This window comes from Mustela lutreola, chromosome 10, assembly GCF_030435805.1.
Source record: "Mustela lutreola isolate mMusLut2 chromosome 10, mMusLut2.pri, whole genome shotgun sequence".
Classification (NCBI taxonomy): Eukaryota; Metazoa; Chordata; class Mammalia; order Carnivora; family Mustelidae; genus Mustela; species Mustela lutreola.
In genome coordinates this window covers 71,721,673-71,744,898 of record NC_081299.1, presented here as the reverse complement: position 1 = coordinate 71,744,898, position 23,226 = coordinate 71,721,673, and the positions used below count along the sequence as shown (strand labels likewise).

At 41.8% G+C, this 23,226-nt stretch overlaps 1 protein-coding gene across 1 annotated transcript in view; it reads left to right on the top strand.

Annotated features, from left to right (window-relative positions):
- Window positions 1-15,784, top strand: part of DDAH1 (dimethylarginine dimethylaminohydrolase 1) — a 134,594-nt gene extending 118,810 nt beyond the window's left edge. Inside the window, exons 5-6 of the mRNA XM_059136976.1 lie at window positions 10,117-10,260; window positions 12,485-15,784. Coding sequence (XP_058992959.1) covers window positions 10,117-10,260; window positions 12,485-12,601 — 261 coding nt within the window. The 3' untranslated portion in view covers window positions 12,602-15,784. The remainder of the gene's footprint in view (window positions 1-10,116; window positions 10,261-12,484) is intronic.
- Window positions 15,785-23,226: the final 7,442 nt, after the last annotated feature.

Below are 23,226 nucleotides of genomic sequence, written 5' to 3'. Positions count from 1 at the left end.
ATATGAGCCAGATTTTAAAGTTAAACTTACCCATGGCATTACCAGAGAGGTAACTTTCTATGAACAGCCAACTTAAGCTAATAACATCCACGAACCAAGTCTTATAAAACCATGAAATTTCCTGTGTAGGGCAGCGGATTCCTGGAGTCAGTTCCTACCAGCTTATGAGGTTGATTGTTAAATTTTCAGATATTTTGAGGCACCTGGGTGGCTCAGTTGGTTAGCGACTGCCTTCGGCTCAGGTCATGATCCCCAGGTCCTGGGATGGAGCCACACGTCAGGCTCCGATCAGCAAAAATCAACAGAAGCATTCTCTTGTGAGAATCAGTTGGCAGTATGAAATTTACATGTGAGAGTATTGACTATTTTATTATTATTTATAAATTGTGTGTTACCCATCCTTCATATCAGTAAAATTTATAATAAATTTATGTGGGTATATTGTGCATGTATTTTCCCCTACATTTACCAGCACACTACTGCCTGGAGCTAAAAATCTCAGAATACAGATATACATTAAAGATTTATTTTTTAAAGATTATTTATTTATTTATTTGACAGAGATCACAAAGTAGGCAGAGAGGCAGGTCGAGAGAGGAGTGGTGGGGACCAGGCTCCCCGCGGAGCAGAGAGCCCTATGCGGGCTCGATCCCAGGACCCTGAGATCATGATCTGAGCCAAAGGCAGAGGCTTTAACCCACTGAGCCACCCAGGTACCCCTAAAGTTTTTTTTTTTTTTTTTTTTTTTAACCATCTAGGCTAAGATAGAATTGGAGGCCCCAGTGATGATTTTGTCATCTCGTTCCAGGAAAAAAAAAAAAAGCGCTCTTTCATGAGGACAGATTCTTCTCTAACCCCAAGGCAACATTTTCGCAAGAACCAAGTAGACAGGGCAGAGGATTTTTGAATGACTCTAAATCAAAGCAATAACAATTATTGTAAAAAAAAAAAATTAAATTCATGCCCTTTTGATGAGATAATCAAGGAATATTTGCTCATATAGAAAATAAGCACTAATCCACCAGTGGTAGGGTCAGGATTGATTGGGGGCATCATTGCAAAGTGCGTGTGTTTGGTCATTTCTTCTCTGTCACTCTGAAACCTACCTATCTAGAAGTGATAATTCCTCTTAAGCCACTGTCTTTTTCCATTCTCAAAGGCTTTGCTCTTCTATCATCTCCTTAAAGAATATAACAGCTAGCTTTAAGAAAACCAATCCTGGGGCGCCTGGGTGGCTCAGTGGGTTAAGGCCTCTGCCTTCGGCTCAGGTCGTGATCCCAGGGTCCTGGGATCGAGCCTCCCATTGGGCTCTCTGCTCAGCAGGGAGCCTGCTTCCTCCTCTCTCTCTGCCTGCTTCTCTGCCTGCTTGTGATCTCTGTCTGTCAAATAAATAAATAAAATCTTTGAAAAAAAAGAAAAAACCAATCCCTATAGTTCAGTAGAGAACTTAGATGACTTCAAGAATCAGACCTTCTCCATCTAAAAGCATTTAAATGCAAACTTGTAAAAACACATGCATGTCGGGCACCTGGGTGCTCAGTCAGTTAAGCATCTGCCTTTGGCTCATGTCCTGGGATTGGGTCCCACATTGGGCTACCTGCTCAACGGGGAGTCTGCTTCTCCATCTCCCTCTATGCCTCCGCTCTCCCCATTCTCTCTCTCTCTCTCTCAAATAAATAAATAAAATATTTAAAAAATAAAAATATATGCATGTCAAACAAGTTGTATCTACAAGAAAAATCAGCCCAAAGGCTGCAAGTTAGTGAGCTCAGAGTGTAGTCTTTCAAGGGATATTGGAGAGGTGGTAGTTTGGTGTGACAGGAAAAAGATAGGGATTTGGAGGTTGATGGACTTGGACTTAAATCCTGGGTTTACTGTCTTAACATGTGACCTTAGACAAATTACTGAATTTCTCTAAACCTTAGTTTTCTCATTTGTAAAAATGGATAACTGTGAGAAATGAATGAAGAATAGATGAACCACCAATAAATAGAAGATAGCCCAATAAATGGTCCAGTTGTTTCTTGCTATCAAATGACACAGGGAGCCTAGGAGATCCCCAAGCCCCCAGGACCCAAAGGAATTAATTTTTGAAGGTGGGCTTAGGGTGCAGGTATCTGGGAAAGCATAGCCAGGGCATGACTTCAATATCTAAGTAGGCAACAAGATATATCTTTATGAACAAGACTATAGGAGATCTGTTTCTGCCACAGAGCTAGTCTTAGAGAATGTATGGCAGGAGTCAGAAAGGAGGTAGGATCCCAGATTTTGCATTTTAGAAGTGGTGCTTTGGTCTGAATTTCTTTCCTCTATACCCCTGAAATTAGAAAATGAGGATTGTGACTCACCCAGAGAATCTCCCTTGTTCTTCCTGCCTGTGCCTTGCCCCCCAGCCCTCCATTGAGCTCAGACTGGTCCTCTAATAAGAGGGTGAGAGTTTTTCCCAGCCTTCCACAGAAACCATTGTTTTTGAGAATCCCTTCCAGAAAAGGTTCGTGTGCTTTGTGGTTGTAGTTTGAAGGAGAGAAGTCTTTTGTCCCCATGTTCAGGTGGGCATTATGATCTGAACAAAAACAGCAACTCCAAATATATGAGGGAATGTGTGGAGGAAATGGCAGCTAGCTTCAAAGGAAATATTTGGCCTTGAAGGTTGGCCCAGGTTTAACTAAAAGGAACCATGTTGCTTCGCTCTTAGGATCTGTGTAGCCCATCTATTCAGAGAGGATATTTAACAGACAGCCTTTCTCGGGTTCTGTTCATTTTGAGCTGATCCATGGAAAGATCCATTAAATATGAAAACATAACAGTTCTAGAATATTGTCTGTAGTTATATTGACTCAGCCTTAAAAGGACTGCCTGGGCTTAATGCCTGGTAAATTGTCAGCTCTCAATAAACTCTTGATGGGCAGATAAACAAATGAATGAATGATTTTAGATATATGGTAGCAACAAATAGTGTGCTTGAAAATCACATACTATATATCTCAAAAGAATCTATAATCTGTTCTTCTTAGTATTGAGTGTTTTAATATGTTGGAAAGGGTACATATGTATATTTCATAAATGACCAATTATGAGTGAGCCAAACACACTCTGAATATTCCCTAGCCATCTCTAAATACCTTCTGTACCCCTTTCAGTATCTGACCCATAAAAGTCCTAAAGCATTCTGTGAAACATTAGCCCAAGAATTTTTTTTTTTTTAATAATTGATGTAATACAAAGAAACCATGAGTAACAAGTGGGAGAATGTAGCCGCCTTCCAGCCCTTTGAATGAGAAAATTCCCAGAAATGCTGGGAACTGCCGGAAATGCCTGGTTGTTAATACAACTAGCCATGCAAATTCTCTTGGGCTAAAAGCCAGACGTTTCCCACTCTGTTTTGTGACAGCTCCACTCTGGGGAGCAAGGCTGATTCCTCCAGATCAGCCGCTGTGTAACAGACCATGAGGATTCGGCGACGATGATTCGGTGGTTTTCAGAGCCATTTCCGCTCTGCCGCGTGCCTTCTTCATTAAGGGGGTGCCTGTAATGGAAGTGAGCTTTACTTTCTTTTCACTGCTAGCATCCCCTTCGTGCGCTTGTCCTGCCTTAAATTATAGATTGTCATCACCTGAAGGAAGAGCCTGCAACTCAGTTATCTTTGGATGTCTTTCTCTTTCCCACCTCTAGCTGTCCTGTCTAGCCCCCGGGGGCCCTTCCATCAAGAACTATTGGATTGAACCAAACACTGGTTGTGTCCAATGCCAGTAATACTCTGTTTTACACAAAGTGGAATAATTCCTCTGGGAAATGGCACAAGTCCGAAATGGCATTTACAGCAAGGACTTGACGCCTCAGATCTTCCTCTAGAGCCGGGTCAAACTCACACATATTATCCGGAGTCCAGGGCCTCTCCGGAATTTAGTGTGTCTGTGGAGGGTTTCGGTGCTTCCTCCTTTCCAGTCTGGCTTGGAACATTGTGAGAAGCAGGAAGTCGATCCCCTGGGGTTAAAAGAACACTGTACACAGAGCTCTGGAGCAATATACCACCTCCACCCTTTTTTAGGAAAAAATGCTGGCACATAGAACTGCACAGCCAACAGCTACATTCTCAAGATACTTGAAATGATGCTCATCTTTTAACAAAGGCTTCTGTGCAGCCACAGAGAGCAAACAAAACCTGCTCCTCCCCTCACTGCGGCTGCATCTTCGTCCTCAGGAGCCCGAGCTCTTAGGGGCCCTGCCCTGCCCCAGGTGCCCGGGAGCACAGCCTCACAGCACGAGCTCCAACAACAGAGGAAAGATGTTAGAGATACGGTCTTCTGAATCTTTTTCTGTCTGTTCCTCTCTGAATGGTTAGCGCCCTGCCTTGTGTATATCCCTGTATTTCCTGGTCCCAGCTATAAATAAATGTCAGGTTGTCTTATTCAGACAATACCAACATATAGGAAGGAGGAAAACAATCACTCTCACAGGAAAAGAGAAACCTGTTCTTTGTTCCAGAAACAGAAACCCTTTGTGTTTAGAATAAGTACCTTGACTTTTTCAAGAAAAAAACAAACAACAAAAAAAAAAAATGTATTTTTTTTTGTTTATTACTTAAAGTTACCATTTCCTAAATCGTTTTCATTTAGAAAGATGATGCCTCCTTTCCCCCGTTGAACAGAACCCCTCACTACTCCAAATGGGGCCTGTTCTGTTATTAAAAGCCTTTTCTCTAGGCACATTTTTTAACCTGTCTTAAAATGATAACCATGGGGCCTAGATAAATTGATTGAGAATCTTCTCCTAAGGTGGCTTTGTTAAGACATTTAAGAGTAGCATTTATCAATGAATTACTGTATCTAGTCCCAGTGTTAAATTATCCCCCCCACCCCAGGGTATAATTCCTTTCCTGACAACAGTGAACCTCCTCAAACAATGGGAGGTAGGTACTAGCTCTGATGTCAGTAATTTTTAAGAATACTCCCACCAGAAGCTATAAATTATAAATATAAGGTCTGGAAAAGAAGAGAAGTACTAATGAGTATGGAAAACCAGTGATCACAATTTCAAATAAATGTCGTTAACTGAAGAACAAAGCAAACACAGAGGAACCAAAGGAGTGTGATTGTTCCCTCAAGGAGCTGAAGGTGGGGGATGGGCGGGAGGGTGGAAAGAGGTGGAGCCCAAGTAAATAAAACACCCCAGGAACGGAAATATAGTCTCTATTACCCGAAAGAAACTGGGAACTTTTTCAAGTAGGCACAACCTTGGAGATTTTAATCTGTTCCCTCACTAATAAACAAGAAGTCAGCACTGATAACACTCCTTGATAATACTTCCTCTGGAATGTACAACATTCCATGTTTCTGCTCCTTAGTCACTACCGGACATGCATGAGTCGGACGGAGAGGTGTGGAAGTTGCCAGGCTACTCGTGGGACCATTGAAGGTATAGTCAGGCCCATAGGTGTGATCTTGCTGTGTTCCTTTCTCTTTCAGCTCTTCTTACACTAGGATAATAGTGTAACCTTTGGATAAAGAATGTAGTGAATTATCTGTAGACCATGAATTAAACTGGAAAACCAACTGGCCACTCTCTAGTGCTTATGAATGGTGGGAGCAATGAGTCTGAATGTGATGGACCAAAATATGCTGCCCATGGTTCTCCCAGTGGCTTAGAAAATTAGGTCAATGGAAATACTCAATTTTCTGGATTTTGTTTTCTTTGTGTCTGAGCTTGACGAGGTAACAAGGGCTGTACATACCATGTTTTAAGGACCTTTTTCCTACTTAGTAAGCCCGCTGAGGCCCTACTTAGTAAGCCTCTGGCCCAGGGAACTGTCTCCTGGTGGTCTGGAAGTAATCCTGAATTTCTCGAGTAAACTCAATCTAATCCACACGAAAGACAGTCACTTCTAGCTGTAAATGAGCAGACTAGCCATCTTGGCCCACCTTCAATAACACATAATAAGTAGAGATTCAGACATACTATAATCCTAGACCCTGTACCCAGAAAGAAACATGCTGGCCAGGCTGACTAAGAGTGATGGCTGAGAAGTTTCATAAATCCCAATTTGTGTGTTGATTTAGAGACAGTTCCACTTAATAACTTGAAGAATCCGTCTGCTCACTGGGCTTCTGGACCATTTTATTAAATCATAGGATTGCAAATTGACAGAGACATATGTATGGTCATTTCAATATACACAAAGTTTTGTTCTTTTCTTTCTTTGTTTTAATGCTTTCAGGTGCTGCAGACTGTCTAGCTTGTCCCAGATCCACCACTTCCTGTCACGTTACATCCAGAATCTTTTGGGTAGGACCGTAGACTGTAGTGTCCTACTGTACAGCTTTAGGAAAAAGCCAAACATTGGCTTTAGCTCACATTAATTAATGAATTATATTTCCTTTTAATTAATTAATTAAAGATTAACTAATGAATTATATTTCTTTATCTGGACGAAGACCATACCTTGTTTTTATATATGCAGTTGTTCATATATATAAATTGTGAACATCTCAGTGTACTCATTTTTTTTTAAAGATTTTTTTAATTTATTTGTTTGACAGAGAGAGAGATCACAAGGAGGCAGAGAGGCAAGCAAAGAGAGAGGGGGAGGCAGGCTCCTCAATGAGCAGAGAGCCCAATGCGGGGCCCAGTCCCAGGACCCTAAGATTATGACCTGAGCCAAAGGCAGAGGCTTAACCCACTGAGCCACCCAGGAGTCCCCTCAGTGTACTCTTTGAGGTCTGCTATAGCCTTTGAAAGGAGTGAGGAAGGGCTGCCTGGGTGCTCAGTCAGTTAAGTGTCTTCTTTTGGCTTGGGTCATAATCCTGGGGTCCTGGGATGGAGCCCCGCATTGGGCTCCCTGCTCAGCAGAGAGCCTCCCTCTCCCCTTGTCCCTCCCCCTGCTCATGCTCTCTCTCTCTCAAATATATAAAATCTTTAAAGAAGAAGGGAGGAGGGGTGGAGGAAGAGGAGGAAAAGGAGGGAAAAATAAATCAATTAGTTGCAAGCACATTTTGATCACCTGCTAGATGCCAAATGACTTGCAAGAAACAAAGAGGGAAGTATGCATATTTATTACACATTTAATATGTACTAGGAACAGTGCTAAGCACTGTTTTGCTTTGTTTTTTTAAAAAAATAACCTTCAGGGGCATCTGGTGGCTCAGTTGGTTAAATGTCTGACTCTTGAATTCAGCTCAGGTCTTGATCTCAGGTTTTTGAGCTCAAGCCCCACTTTGGGCTCCATGCTAGGCATGGAGCCTACTTTAAAAAAATAAAATAAAATAAAGCAAAATAAAATTAAAAAAAGTAAAATGTTCAGAGCTACTCTATGAGAAATAGGTATGACGCTATCATCCAATTTAATAGCTGAAGAAATTGAGGCTTGAGGAGCTTGCTCAAGGTCACACAGTGTATAGCAGGGCCAGGATTCAGACCTAGCTCTTTCTGATTGCAGCTAACAACTTGACCCTTACTTGTCTGGTCATGCTGCCATAAAATAAATACTCGAAGCTTAGTAAGGGCTTATTACTGTGCCTTATTATATACATTATCTTCATTTAACTTTCACAATAAGTATATGAAAGACTATTATTATCTCAGTTTTATAGTGAGAAAACCAAGAGGTCAAAAAACAAAAAAAGCTTAAACCCAGGTCTTACTCCAGTTGATGGTCTAATGTGCCCCCTTCCACACAATGGAAGGTATTATTAATATGTTTTAAAAGCAGCCAAAAAGAAAGTCTGCATAAGATGTATTTATGTAGCAATTCATAATAGAAGAGAGCTACTTGGATATGGATTTTTTTTCTTATAAGCCTCTCCATAGTATTTCTGGGCATATCCATTATATAAGGAGGGCTAGGTTGAATATGTTTTTAATTTTCTTAGAGTAGCTACTCTTGAGGAATGTCTTTAACTTCTTAAGTGTCCACATATTCAAGTAGATCTAAGGTATCTCCATCAGGGCTGTAAAGAACCACCATGGCAGGAGATGCCCTCTATGGGCCTGTCCCTTTAGGGGACAATTTAAGAAGCACAAGACAGACATCCAGCCCAGTCAGTCCTGTGGCTACCCCAAACTGTAGCATGTTGTAACAGGCTTATGTATGAAAGAAGAGTTAATGATGCCACAAAAGAATAAATTTTAAGTGCCAAATGAGGGCAAAAAGGTCGATGTTACAGCATATACTAGGAGAGGAAGAACTGCCACAGCCCTGGAGGTCAAGAAAGAGGAGAAAGAAAGACAATTAATAGAGAAGGGTTTGAGTTGTTCAGATGTGGGTTTGAATCTACCCATGTGACTCTGAGCAAGTAAGTTATTTGATCTCTCTCAGCCTGTTTTGTTCATCTGTAAGATGGGAGTTCTGTGATCAGATAATACATTTTAAATGTTTCCCGTGGTACCCCGTTTCTTCTGCTGTATAACTGTCTGCCAGTCTCCTCCATTAGGCTGTAACCTCTCAAAAACTGGATCTGGGGGCGCCTGGGTGGCTCAATGGATTAAGCCTCTGCCTTCGGCTCAGGTCATGGTCCCAGGGTCCTGGAATCGAGCCACGCATCGGGCTGTCTGCTCATTGGGAACCTGCCTCCCCCACCCCCTCCCTGCCTCTCTGCCTCCTTGTGATCTCTCTGTCATATAAATAAGTAAAATTAAAAAAAAAAAAAACTGGATCTGTGTCCCACTCATCGTTGTGTCTCTCAGCCTTTGATACAGGGCTTAAGCTCATGCCCATACCTGATGTTTCTTTCTGTGCAAAGGATATTCCATTTTCAGATTACTTGTGCCCTCTCCCGACTTTTGACATATTCCACACGAGGAGAAGTGAATGGTTTACTTGACTGGCGAGTCAGGGAGAGCTTATTCTATGCCACTCTCCATGTTCTCTTTGGCATGAACTTTCTACAAGGAGCATGGAGTTATTGCTCTCTTCCACACTGTGAATCTTACTGTCGTTTGCTGCCACCACTGAGTGGGCAAGCCTACCTACTTCTGAGGTCTAGTAATATGAAGCACATTTCCATATAGATATTGAAAGGTAGAGGGAGACCTGGTCAGAAAGGTAAAATCAAACCAGATTATGGAAAAGATCTTGTTATACCCTTATGGCATGACATTTCAGCAGATTCCTTAAAATATATGGATATTGATCAGGAATGAAAAGAGTCTACATGATGAAGCAGAAAATATATTTGGCTTTTGTTTGTTTATCTGTTTTGGGTGTTTGGATATTTTTGTAGTGAAGGAGGGGTGGTTGATTTTTGGGTTTCCATTTTCATTATGTTGAGATGAGGATAAGGTGTCAATTTCTAAAAATTTTATAGAGTTCACTCCTGTGATTTTTTTTTAAGTTATTATATATGAAGGCATTTATAAACCCATCGTTTGATTAATAGGCCTGCTAAATCAGGTGGGGTTTTTTTGTTGGTTTTTTTTTTTTTTTAAATCAAGTGTGGTCTGGGACCATCTGCCTCAGAATTACCTGGAGAACTTTAAAATGCAGATCTCTGCACCTCACTTCAGATCTGCCAGATCAGAATCCCTGGCGGTGAGCCCCAAGAATAGGAGTTTAACATTCGCCTCAAGTGATTTTTATGCTTACTGTATTAAAGGCATCCCCTGCCATCAGACAGGTTAATTCAATTTAAGTGTATTTGCAAGAGGAAATTGCGTGTGTGTGTGTGTGTGTGTGTGTGTGTGTGTTTATTGCTAAATCAGATTATTGACCAGAATGATTACCACTCTGGTCCCTTTTTCCTATAGACTAGGACAGCCCTGCTTACTCAGCCAAGAATGTCATCAAAACCCCAGCTGGGCCTTTTGCATATGTGTCCATTTCATGTCTCACTGATAGATCTTATGAACAAAAAGTGGAAAAATTATGGCCAGTTTTAAAACCTTTTTAAAATTACAGACAAACACACACTTTAAAAAGAAGAAGAGGAATGCTTGCAGTTCTTCCAGAGAATCCTGACTTCATGGGGTTTTCCTCTGGGATCTAAATGACTAGAGGAAATAGGCAAAAACTTCTCAGGAACATTCTTCGGCGTCCGTCGCGAGCTTATACCCATGCGCTGCCTTCCTTCTGTTTGAAAGTGTGGGGAAGTGCTCCGCTGAAGCCTGCTGTGTTTCTCCTTATAGATCATGCAGCAGATGAGTGATCACCGCTATGACAAGCTCACTATGCCTGATGACACGGCCGCAAACTGTATTTACCTAAATATCCCCAGCAAAGGTCACGTCTTGCTACACCGCACCCCAGAAGAATATCCAGAAAGTGCAAAGGTAAAACAAACAAACAAACAAACAAAACCAGCCTTTGTGGCCAGTGCAGCTGAGTAGGCCTCTCTGTGACAGTCTTCCTGCCTGGGGATTTTTTTCATGATGGAGTGACAAATAACAGGGGCTTCCTTTTTCTCTATACACGTCAAATCATTAAGAAAGCAGAGAGGATAATATAGCTTTAGGGCACAAGGAAAGTTAATTTAACTCATTCTTCTCATTCTTGTCTCTGATGACAAACACATGCACAGTAATTGAGGTGACCATGCCCGGTATTCAAAACTTTTCAAGTAAGTACTTGGATTTTGCACATTTTTGCTGCAGCTCTGGTGACACGTATCTCCCCGCACTGAGACGCTCAGCATAGAGACTTAACAGTTGGACGGTCAACTGTGTCATTGTTTTCTGGCAAATCTGAGCTGCTCTTCACCAGAAGGTCATTCGTTTTTTTATGACAGAGAAGTGTGAGTGACCCAAAGAAGTGGGTGCTCATTGTCAAGGCTGCAAAAAAGGAGCTTTGGGCTGTGCATCCCGGGTAGCGATGGATCAAAAAGATGACACACTTGTCATCAGGCACCTGTCCCTCTAAGAGCTTCTGCGTTTGTTCGCCACCACGGGAGTTGTCCCTAGACATGGAATTCTTTCCTGGTCTAAGATGATGTTCCTTGTCCTTCGGGGCATTCTGCCAGTCTCTCCTGCACACACAGTCACAGCAGTGCTCACCCGTAGACCCTCCAAGTGTCCATATCTGTTTTAGGCATTTCAGCATCTTGCTCTCTGCCCAGAGGAATCAGGTACTGACACTCAGCATGACAGAAGAGCCCTTAATAGCCACTGGTTTTTTGTTTATGCATCTTAAAATTTATATCTTTAAAGATTTTAGAAAATATTTTGGCCACCTTTCAGATACATGATACTGTGTAATCACCAGGTTTATCTTCTGAATCAGTCACCTTCTCGGCAGATAAAAAGGAAATGGGGAGATACATAGATGATTTCTCTGTTTCCATGGCTGGAAGTGTAAACCTGAGGAGAACAGAGGACCCTTAAGCCCAGAATGGGGCTTAACCAGGTCTCAGATAAATAGAGGGTCTCATAAACATCAGGATTGTTTAAAAATACAGGTTTCTAGACCCCCCACCCTAGAATCTGCAATTTCAATAAGCACCCGGGTCAGAGAACCCACTTGGAGAAACAAGGCTCTGGACCGTTCGTGCTTCTCCAGCCACATGGATTGTCTGATGACCGGATGATTAACGGCTTTGGATTCAGCCCTGTGTCTATCCATGTCTATCCACAGTAACGATGATAACGTCCATGTTTACTGAGGCTTCCTCTTTGCCAGGCATGGGGCCCAGCCCACTCTGGGCATTATCTGATTTATACCTCGCAGCAGCCCTGTGAGGGCACTCTTGTTACTCTGCTTTTACCGAACAATAACCCAAGGCTAGAAGGGAATCTGGCACTTGGCTGAAGTCACACTTTAGGTGGTGGGTTGACAGAACTGGGTCTGGAGCCCCACTCTGGTTCTAGCACTCTTAATTAGCCGCCGTAATGAAATTTAAGGAACAATTCTTCCTAAAGAAGCATGGTAGATTGTTTTTTTTGACAGTGTGTTCCAGGTGATTTTGTACTTTAAAAAGAAAAAAAAATGTGCTTTGTTTGATCATCAGAGAAAAATCTGTGGACCTTTAATTCAAAGTTTAGACACATGCTTTCTATTATGTCAAAAGATGCTATAAGATTCACACCTGTCATTGAAAAGCAGTGTGACCTGAAACACTTCACTCGGAGTCTGTCTTGTCGAGTTTTTCCAGTGGTGTTGGTAAGGAGAGAAACCTTAAAGTTTAGTAGAAAGGGTTTTAAAGTGTGGCGAGGAAGGGCAATATTCAGACTGAAAACACTGCCACTGGCCTTCACGCACCACTCAGTCTCTCAGGGACAGCGGCAGAGTGAAGGCGTCTCTGGTAAAACCACATTTTTGACACATCTTCGACTTTGAGATCAAAGCATTGAGCTCGTGATTCACCAGGGCCTCTCGCTCCACTGGGGGCCGGTGTGGTCTAGACTGCACGCGCCTCTTGAGGTGCAATGGCTGAGAAGCCTAAACTCGTGAGCCAAGTGAATCCTCACACTGGGCGAGGAGGTGGGGGGTGGGGAGGACGGGGGTAAGACAGAGGCGGAAACATAACCCTTCTGCTTTACCTTTCCTTGATTTCTGCTGCAGGTTTATGAGAAGCTGAAGGACCATATGCTGATCCCTGTGAGCCATTCTGAACTAGAAAAGGTGGACGGGCTGCTCACATGCAGCTCGATTTTAATTAACAAGAAGGTAGACTCCTGAGTCGAAGTCCCCCCACTCTCCTCGTAGCCGGCAATACCGCACTCACAAGGCCGATGACTGTACGCTCCTGTCGTGTTCATTGACAATCTACTTGCCACTGTGCTACTAACTCTGGTTTACAAAAGTCTCCTTCTGAGTTTGCTCCGTTCTGCACCCTCCCCTCCCTCCCCTTGTGGTGGTACCTAAACTGTGGGTTTTGCTAAATGAATTAAGCAATCTAGAAAATATAGAGCTCATGAATTATTGAACTGTGATTAATGGTAGCAAAGAAATACTCATTTCCGTGTTTGTGTTATCAATGTGAGCATATATATATATATATATATATATATGCTGTTGAGTTGCCAGTATTGGCTAAAGAATGTCTTCTTGATCAGTCAGATAGGCCAGGGGTTCTTTTTTCCTGTTTGTATTGCTCATCATCTTTGGTTCCTGTGAAATTCCTTGGTTCCTGGCTTCTCCCCTTTTCCTTCCTTTTTTTTTCATCTGAACTCTGGATATTTCATTGCCAGTTGCTTTCTTTTGCCTTTCTCACTTCTGTTGCCTTGGGTAAAATCCAGGGTCTTGACTTCTGGGTACCTTCCTGCGGGTCCCTCCTGTCTGCCACATTAGCCTCCTCTGACCCATGGCTCCATCTTCAGCCACCACCCTCACTGTCCCCAGGAAGGACAGACAGGTCCCTCAGCAGAACTGTGACCAAAATCACAATGACTGTTTGGGGAACAGTTAACCAGGCATAGGCATATCCTGATGGGGTTTGTCCCGGACATCTGAATTCCAGAAGAAGTAGGGCACCACACCTAGGAAGGTAAATTCAGCTCCAGAGGGTTGCTAGAGATCATAGATCGAGAAGCCTGGAAACACCCCATGGGCACATCTCAGAAATCTTTAAGTCACATTCCATGCATTTTTGCTTCATTACTGACCATTTGTAGACCTCGGGGAATAGTCTTATTTTTTCCTTCGGCTCCTTTCTCTTCCCACCCCCTCTCATCATGACTCACCCTACTTCCAGCCTTCTACCCCCTGCAATTATCCTGGTCTAGCAAAGTTCGTTCTTTCAAAAGAGACATTGCATCTACAAATGATTATTGATGGTCTCGTGAGAGCCAGATGCAGCATGTTCAGGAAGTGATCGGCTTGGTGCTTGAAACCACAGACAATGGACAATTCCACTTTGAAATATCTATGAATATATACTGTGGAATTCAATTAAAATTTCTTTCCTCTCTAGCTTTTAAATTACACAACCTGAAACTGATGCTGGTCTCTTACAAAGAACAATGGCGCAGTGAAGGGAGAGATCATTGTCTTTTACTTAAACCTGAAAGAATCAGCCTTTTAACAGGCCAGGGAGATGGTACTTTCCAAGGAATGATGACTGATCCAGGCATGTTATCGAACTTCCTAGTCGTCTCCACCTTTCCTGTATTGCCTGTAGCTTGTTGTTCAAGATTAACAATCAGGGAGATTAAGAAATATGACTTCAAGGCTTGCTCTGCTTACCTATGTGATTCTTTTTTTTCTTTTTTTTTAAGATTTATTTACTTATTTGAGAGAGAATGCATGCATGAGGGTGGGGGAGGGGTAGAGAAAGAGTTTTAAGCAAACTCCCCGCTGAGCTTGGAGCCTGACCCTAGGCTGGATCTCAGGACCCTGAGCCAAAACCAAGAGTGGGATGCTTAACCAACTGAGCCACCCAGATGCCCCTTACGTATGTATCTCTAACCAAACATTTCTTATGTTTGGTAAGCAAGACAGAATTCCCTCCATTCATATCTCCCCTGAGCAAATGGAAGTGACAAGCCTCCGACAAAACCAAGACACCTTAACCTCTACCTATCCTTTTCATTCATTTAATGATTTTATGGCAAAATTTGAAGAAATTCCTTCTCCTCCTTTTTATTGAACATTTAATTCATTCCCATGCAGGTGTCTTAGTTATAGCAGGGTATGAATGAACCATATCTTGGTCACTGGTTTGTTTCAAAGGGTCTCATGATGGGTGAATAATGTGTTGTTACCAGAGAGAAAATGAATGTTACCCACATGGTCTACTTCATAAGGAAAAATTGTCCTCCGCGATTATGGTTGCCCTTTTGGGTTAAATCTGGCCCTGTGCTGGCAAAAGCAGAACTTCTTCCTGGGGTAGTCTGGCATCGCAAAAACAACCTCGGGAAAGTTAACCCAGTCAGCCACATTAGGCTTACTATTAAAGCTAAGAGGCATATAATTTTCAATATCTTTACTTCTGTCATCCCAAATTGAGGAACTGTATTCTATTTAGCCAATTGCAAGTGAACAGGTTTTTCTTTTGAACAATTTGTTCTACAGAAGGCTGTTTTTCACTTTTCCTTTCCTTTGCATCTTTCCCCTCTTTGCTCCTCTGTCTCAAGAAATCACTTAGAGTCTATGTGCCTCTTCACAGAACTGTATTCTCTGCTCTGTCACTGATAAGATCGTCTTCTTTGGACTCCTTTTGTGATACGATGATGCAAAAACCCAAAATATCTGCAGCATAGTGGTAGCAATTTTTGATGTTCTAATCAGCATAACATTATCTTTGCAGAGGAACAATGACCTGTTACCTAGATTCCCCTCTAGTCTGTCGTGATTTATAAGGATAAATAAACTAACAGAAGCTGCTCTTTGACATTGTAAAGACATTAGGAATTGTATTAAAGTAAGGAAAAGTTAATTCCAATTTAGTTGGTTAGTAAGAATCTAACAGGGGCAATATAGAGAAAGTACATTATTTAGCATTATCTCTTCAACTGTAATGGATTGCTATAGAAATCAGCAGGCAGATCTCTAAGGTGTATTGATTGCTCTTTAAGCTACTGTGAACAGCTTAAGGCTATCTCTTCATCTCTACGGGGGAAATAGTCTGTAGGTGAATAATGTGACTTATATAGAGTTGCATGTTAGTCTTCGTAATTATTTAACCTTTAACATTCTCCAGAACTCAGACATGGCCTCAACATGGTGTTAGACTTGTGCATTTTGTTTTACTGACCATCACATTCCAGCCAATGTATGGTATTCCACTCTGTGTGCCAAAACCAGTCATACCTTTCACCGCCCTCTAGTCCAGAGAAGTTCTGCACCCGGTTTTAGTCTCTTGCTGTCCTGATGCTACAAGTATACCAATCACGATGGAATAAAGTGTGAATTGTACTGTGACCAACAGCGCCTGTCTCTTTTTTGCAACAAAAACTGCTGTAGTAATTGCAGTCACCAATTGCTTTGCTGTCAGCGGGCAAGTTTTTTCTGTTGTCCCATAATTAGAAACACTGCGCCTGTAAATCAATCTGCCACCAAAAGCTTGCATTAAAATGGTATCTGAAATGATAGTTCATACTCCAAGCACTTAAGAAGCAGGCCTGACACCCTTGTGAAGTCAAGAGGTCTTGATCTCAGCTGTGTTCCTCCTTGGAGGCTCCCTTTGTTCCCTTTCACTCCGACTGTGATAGGGCTCAGTCACGAAAGCAGTGGAACAGGTTTTCCCTTGTGCGTGCAAGAGTTTGGTTGTGGTTTTTGTTTGCTTGTTTTACAATAGGCATCTGTTAGGACATTTGAAGATTTTTTAATGAGTCTTTTTTTATTTCCAACAATTTTGGGGGGGCCAAAAGTAGCCTTATTATATTCGTTTTCTGATTGTAAAACATGATCGCTCTCTGTAAAAATAAAATTCAAATAATACAGCAGAAACTATAAAAGCAGAAGAGAAAAATTATCCAAAATTTCATCACAAAGAGATGCCATTGTTAACATTTTGAAGACTACCCACCCATCTATGAATAGGTAGAGATATAAATGTGGAATAATTTCACACCGTCATGATGTTTGATAGCTTGCTTCCTTCCCTTTAGCAAGGGAAGGCCTCTCTCCATGTCAGTAAATGGAGATCTACATCATCCCTGAGTATTCCATGATACCGTTGTCGAAGCAAACGACAAATTAAATTAGTTCTTTCTAATTTATATGGAGTGTTATGTCACAGATGTTCAGTATGCCCATGCTGCTGGTAGCCTGGGGTCTTCAAGCTATCAAAAATGTGCTGCTTATGAGGTTACACATATACCCAGAATTAGTTCAGTCTGGGGTCTTCTTATGGAAACTGAATGGTACAGGTAAAAATTGTTCACTAGAAGCACACACTAGTATTAAAATTCCCTCTCAGTTGATGTTGCATTGATTAGTTCTCCCGTATTCAGGCCATCATTGAAATGGGCACAGAAGCTTAAAAAAAAAAAAAAAAAAGCCAACTACCACCCCTGCACACCTGCCCTGGGCCCCCGTAGGCAATGGAACCCTTCACCTAAGTGCCAGAGTACTTACTCCTCACAGAAGAGAATGGAGACACTTTTTAAAGGAAGAGTTGGCGGGGTTTCCCTGACTGATCTTTCTCCCAGCCTTCCAGAAGGATGACGGAAGGTAAGAAGGAGAAAAATCCCCTCTCGTGACAAGCTGCAGATTCTGAAGTGGGACTTTTGCTGAATGAATAATGCTGGTCAACAATAGTTTTAGGCAGGTGGGCACATGTTTAACAGGCTTTGGGGTACTGCTCTTGTCTTTTCAGAGCTGGCAGTCTGGGAGGGGCAAGGAAGGAAGACTACCAAGATCACATGTGGTTACGACATAGGAACTGAAAAGAACAGCGCTGTGGTGGTTCTCAAGAAGGGGAGACCCGATGGAGGAACTGGGGTTTGATCAAGGCTTAGAAGAGCAGCCCTGGCTTCAGGTGAAGAGAGGAGGCAGGCCTTTGAGGTGGAGGAAGACAGTGGGAGTCCAGGCATGAAGGTGGGAGAGCATAGCCTACACTTTGGAAGGGTCCGTCATGGACCAGTTAACGCTGTTGGACCCTGAGGGTACAATGGTGACCGGATCTGCTTTCCTGGAATTTACATCCACAGAGAAGACAAACATTAAACAAGCAATGGCGTGTGTAGTGAACACTGTGGAAGGAGAATGGGGTGCTCAGAGCAGATGACAGGGGCAAGCAAGTGGATCTGTTTTGCTGGAACATGGGGAAATATAAGAGCACAGTGAGACCATGTAGGTGGGAGTGTCAACAGTCTTGCCTGCTAAGACAGTATATTAGGACTGAATTCGCCAGTCTGTGAGCATCTCCTGAAGACTTCGGGGTCAGGGAGTGATATCACTGGAGCTTGACATGGCAGCATTGTATATGATGATGGGAACTGAGACTGGCATTTCTCTAAGTTTAATTTCCCCTAGTTTAATTTGTCATTTAAACATCTCGTCTCCAAAATGGAGCCTGAAATCTGGACAATTCTCTCTCTCTCTCTCTCTCTCTCTATATATATATATATATATATATATATATATATTTTTTTTTTTTTTTTCCTCTCCTGAAAAACAAATTAATAACACCTTTCCCTCCCAACTCCAAAGGGACATTTTCAACACGGACGAGATAAAAGGACTCAAGAGTTCTTTGGAAGAAAGGTATAATGTAAACATCATTATCATCATCATTATCCTCATTAACTCCTATCACAGCAAGTCAGGATCCCATCAAAATGTCATCTTCTATTTGCAACATCAATCACCACCCCAGAAATAACTCAAGATTTTCATCCTTGATGCTTCTAAGCTAGCCTGACAGCCTCCATGACAAATTCACAGGTTTCCTTGGTAGCCGACACTGCTGTTCCGAAGACGTACTTGCATTAGGGAACTGTTGGGAAGTTGGAGTTCTCCCCCTCTCCCTTCCCCCTCCAAACACTCCTCTAACTCAGTGAAAGCTGGTCACTTATAGTACAAGATAACTGGGGTTATCAGGCTTTTAGGACAATGTGTAAGAGCCAAATATGTTACTGTCACTATAAATAAGTAAAAGATTCAAACCAGTATGCCAGCTAACCTCTTGGTAAAATATAGCTTGGGCTGGCTTGTGACATGAATGCCTACAAGTAATGATGGGTCTCTAGGTCTTGGGAAGCCCCCTCTGTTTATAAATAGAAAGTTTAATCATTTGGCTATAAATACAATAAAAGACTTTGAGAGAATTAACACAGACCTAAGAAGGTAGCTTGCTTTTTCCTCCAGTTAAAGTTCTAAATTTTTTTTTTTTAAAGTTCCTGTCCATGGACAAGGAACTTATTGATTAGGTAGGAAGGACTCTGGGACAGAACTCAGAGGACAACAGCTCCAAATTAAATTAGGAAACCATGTGCTATGTGTTGAAATTTCCCACTCTCCCTCAAGGGTACAAAGACTAGATATTTCACATTGAGGCAGAAAAAGTTCAGGAACCAAATTCTGATTCTAAGCAACAGCCAAGCTATGAGAAATGTTACCTCTTCTACCTCTGGAAAGAGCTTATGGAATAAACAGATTCGTGGATCCAGAAGAGGCTTAAAATTCCAGGGCAGGATATGAACAAAATCATCTGTTCTGTTTACGTGGGACCCATGTGAGCATATGGGGTCCCCTAGAGTTAATGCTAGGACAGCAACATGGGGCTTACTTCCTTTCTAGGCTTGTTTATAATTGGGGGAGACCGAAGGAACATTGTGATCATGAAAGGATAGTAACAAGGAGTTTATTTAATAGGAAATAGAATTCACCCCCCCCCTTAGATCAAATAAAGAGATTTTAATGATGGTATGTGTCAAAGATATGCATGTTCAGGGTGCAAACAAGGGGTGGTGACACCCAGAAACCTGCTGTCAGCAGCACCCCTAGGCTCAACAGGACAAGGATAAGAAATTATGCTACTGCCTCAGACAGGAAAAGAAGGACCACAGCTCCAGCCAGAGACCATGTTCCAGAGCAGGGAAACATAGCTCAGCCTCTCTTTTCCCACTCTTAGATCTGCTGGAGCTCCCCATTGACTGACCACAACAGCTGGATGGCTAGTTGGGGGGCCCAGCAATGCCTTCTTCAGAGGTGAGCTTCCTGAGCCATAGAGCTGCCAGAGAAGGGAGCTGGAGAAGGCGGAAGGTAATCAGCACAATGTCACTATGAAAAGGAGGTCTTCGCCCTTCAGGGAGCAGCCATCACCAAATCTGTCTCTCCAGGTTGGCATTTAAATCCTATTTTTTGGCAAATTCTTTAGGCACATGCCAGTTCCTTGGTCTGGTTCTCCCTCTCTGAATTTCAGAAAATGACTGGAGCAGAATCAGCAGTAGGACAAGGAGCCGGCGCTGCTGGAGGGTGAACATCACGTTCCAGACCCATGAGTCCTGGACCTCTTCAGTAAGCACTATGTTAATTCCAAAATTAGAACAATCTCTTAGGCACCTGGTGTTCAGAAACAGCTAGGTGCTTTTTTACAGCATGCTCATGACCTACTGGTGACAGAAAGTTGTTTAGGATTCCACAGAACCTACTTCCTCTGTTTCCCCTTTTGTTTGTGCATACAGCCAGTCCCGCTAGGCACAAGCTGTGTTTGGTTTTACATGGTTATGTTGTTCATAGGAATAATATTCGGTCTACACTCATCCAGTTAGTTCTCCATTCTGGAGGTGTACAAGCAGAGACTCAAGGACCAAAAGCAAGAGGGGCTGTGGAGAGATTGATCTGGGCAGTAAAATCTGACCTAGATAACATCTAATGTCCTTTACCACCCTGCAATTCTATGTTTAGATGTTTGTGGTGTTCTGATCCCAGGGGATTTCCTTCCCACTCTGCTCCTCCCAACCCCTGCCAGGCTCTATATGAACGTGGTTCTCATCTAGTAAGTAACCATAGGAGCTCACTTCTCGCATGATCGCAGGAAGAGATCTGTGGATTGACTCCCCAACAACACCGATTAACTTTTTTTTGATGAGTCATTTTTTTTCCAGATTTATTCAGGTGTAAGTACCAAAATTTTAACACATTTACACTGTACAGCATGGTAATTGGATATACATACATACATTATGAAATGATTCCCACAGTCAAGTTAATTGACACATCAATTACCATTATATAGATCATTATATAGATAATATTTTTTAGTGAATTACTCAACGTCAACTCTTTTAGCAAGTATCAAGTACACAATATTTTTAACTACAGTTCCCAATCTGTACACTCGATATTTTTTTTAAGTATAGTTGACACAGAAGATTTTTTTTTTTTAAAGAAACACTTAAAGCCCCTGGAAAAGGTTGAATGTGCATGCATCAAGTGAAGAGTCAAGAAAATCTTTTAAACTTGTTAAGATCAGTGAGAATCTGTGGTATTTTCACTCTTCTCCCTCCCTTCCCAGCTCAGTGAGAGAGACCTCCATTCCAGACAGAGAGCTAGGAACACAGAGCCCTTTCTCTCCACAGGTAAGAGGAGAGACTTCCATTGTTCATCCTGCCCCCAGCCACATGCTTTTGCCACTAAATTCTGGCAAGTGTGTCTAGGAAGTGGGGTTCAAGTGGGGTTCAAGTTGGGTTCCATTCTTTCACCCAGCCCCACTTGTATGGGACAGAGACTCTTTGAGACACCTTGAGCTCTGCACCAAGAAGGATTTGAAGCCCTGAACACCTTTCCCCTAGCTAGCCAGGAGAGGCAAGCCAAAAGGACCTGAGGCTACAGCCTCCCCTTCAACTAACACTCACCAGCTAAAGCAAAGAGGGCACTTTAGAGAGGAGCCCACAATTTCCCCCGCCCCCAGCTACAGAGCCAAGCCTCAGAGATTTTGCCCAGGGCAAGAAGCAGGCTACAGAACCAAGAGCTTCAAATTCCTCACCAAAGTACTGACTTCATTTGCAACGGTGTAAAGAAGTTCAAGTCTAAAGGTACTCTCAAAAAACCGTGAAGCTTGTAATGAAAAGCAACTGGGAGAAGACGGGTAGATTGGGCTAAACTTTAGGCAGCCAGCTTGGAAAAGGAAGAAGTAAAACTCACCCTGTTAACAGATAACATGGTCTTATATATACAAAATCCTGAGGACTCCACTAAAAAATGATTAGACCTAATAAAAAGAGTTCAGCAAAATTTTAGGATATAAGACCAATATAAAAAAAAAAAAAAACCCTGCATTTCTATATACTTGCAATGAACATTTGAAAGTGAAATTAAGAAAAACAATTCCAGGGGCGCCTGGGTGGCTCAGTGGGTTAAGCCACTGCCTTCGGCTCAGGTCATGATCTCAGGGTCCTGGGATCGAGTCCCGCATTAGGCTCTCTGCTCAGCAGGGAGCCTGCTTCCTTCTCTCTCTCTCTGCCTGCCTCTCAGTGTACTTGTAATTTCTCACTGTCAAATAAATAAATAAAATCTTTAAAAAAAGAAAAACAATTCCACTTATCATAACATCAGAAAGAATTAAATACTTAGGAATAAATTTAATAGAAGTACAAAACTTACGCTCTGAAAATGACAAAACATTGTTGAAAGAAATTAGAGAACTAAATAAATGGAAAAATCTCTCATGTTCATTGACTAGAAAACTTAACAGTATTAAAATATTGATACTTTCCAAATTGATCTACAGATTCAAGGCAAAATTTATTAGAATCCCCGCTGACTTCTTTGTAGAAATTGATGAGCTGATTCTAAAATTCATAGGGAATTACAAGGAGCCCCCAATAATCAAAATACTGAAAAAGAGAAAGTTGGAGGACTCACACTTCCCAATGGTGAAATTTAAAAGCAACAATAATTAAAATAGTGTGGTACTGGCATAAGGATAGATATATAGGTCAATAGAATTGAGAGTCTAGAAATAAGTCTATACTTTTATAGTCAGCTGATTTTTAGCTAGGGTTTGAAAGAATATTTAAAGGAAAGAAAGGATAGTTTTCTCAACAATGCTAGGAAAACTGGACACCCACCTCAAAAGAATGAAGTCAGACTCTTCCCTCACACCATATACAAAAATTAACTTAAGGGGTGCCTGGGTGGCTCAGTTAGTTAAGCATCCAACGATTCTTGGTTTCAGCTCTGCTCATGATCTCACAGTCATGGGACTGAACTCTGCATCCAGCTCTGAGCTCAACTTGGAGTCTGCTTCAGATTCTTTCTCCGTCTCCCTCCTGCTCACTCTCTCTCTTTCAAATAAATAAATAAAATCATTTTTTAATTAATTAATTTAAAAAGTGAACTCAAAACAGGTCAGATATCTAAATGTAAGCAGAAAAACATAAAAGTCTTAGAAGAAAACATAGGAGCAAATCTTCATGATCTTGAATTAGGTAATAGGTTCTTAGATATGACCCCAAAAGCACAAGCAATAAAAGAAAAACAAAAGAGAGACAAATTGGACTTCCTCAGAACTGAAAACTTTGTGTATCAAGAAAGTTAAGGGACACCTGGGTGGCTCAGTTGGTTAAGCAGCTGCCTTCGGCTCAGGTCATGATCCCAGCGTCCTGGGATCGAGTCCCACATCGGGCTCCTTGCTCCGCAGGGAGCCTGCTTCTCCCTCTGACTCTGCCTTCCACTCTGTCTGCCTATGCTCGCTCTCGCTTGCTCTCTCTCTGACAAATAAATAATAAATTAAATCTTTAAAAAAAATAAATTAATTAAAAAAATAAAATTTAAAAAAAAAGAAAGTTAAAAGATAATTCACCAAATGGGAGTAAATATATGCAAATCATGTATCTGATAAAGTATTACATTTTGAATATATAAAGAACTCTTATAACTCAATAATAATAAAAAAAGACAACCCAATTTTA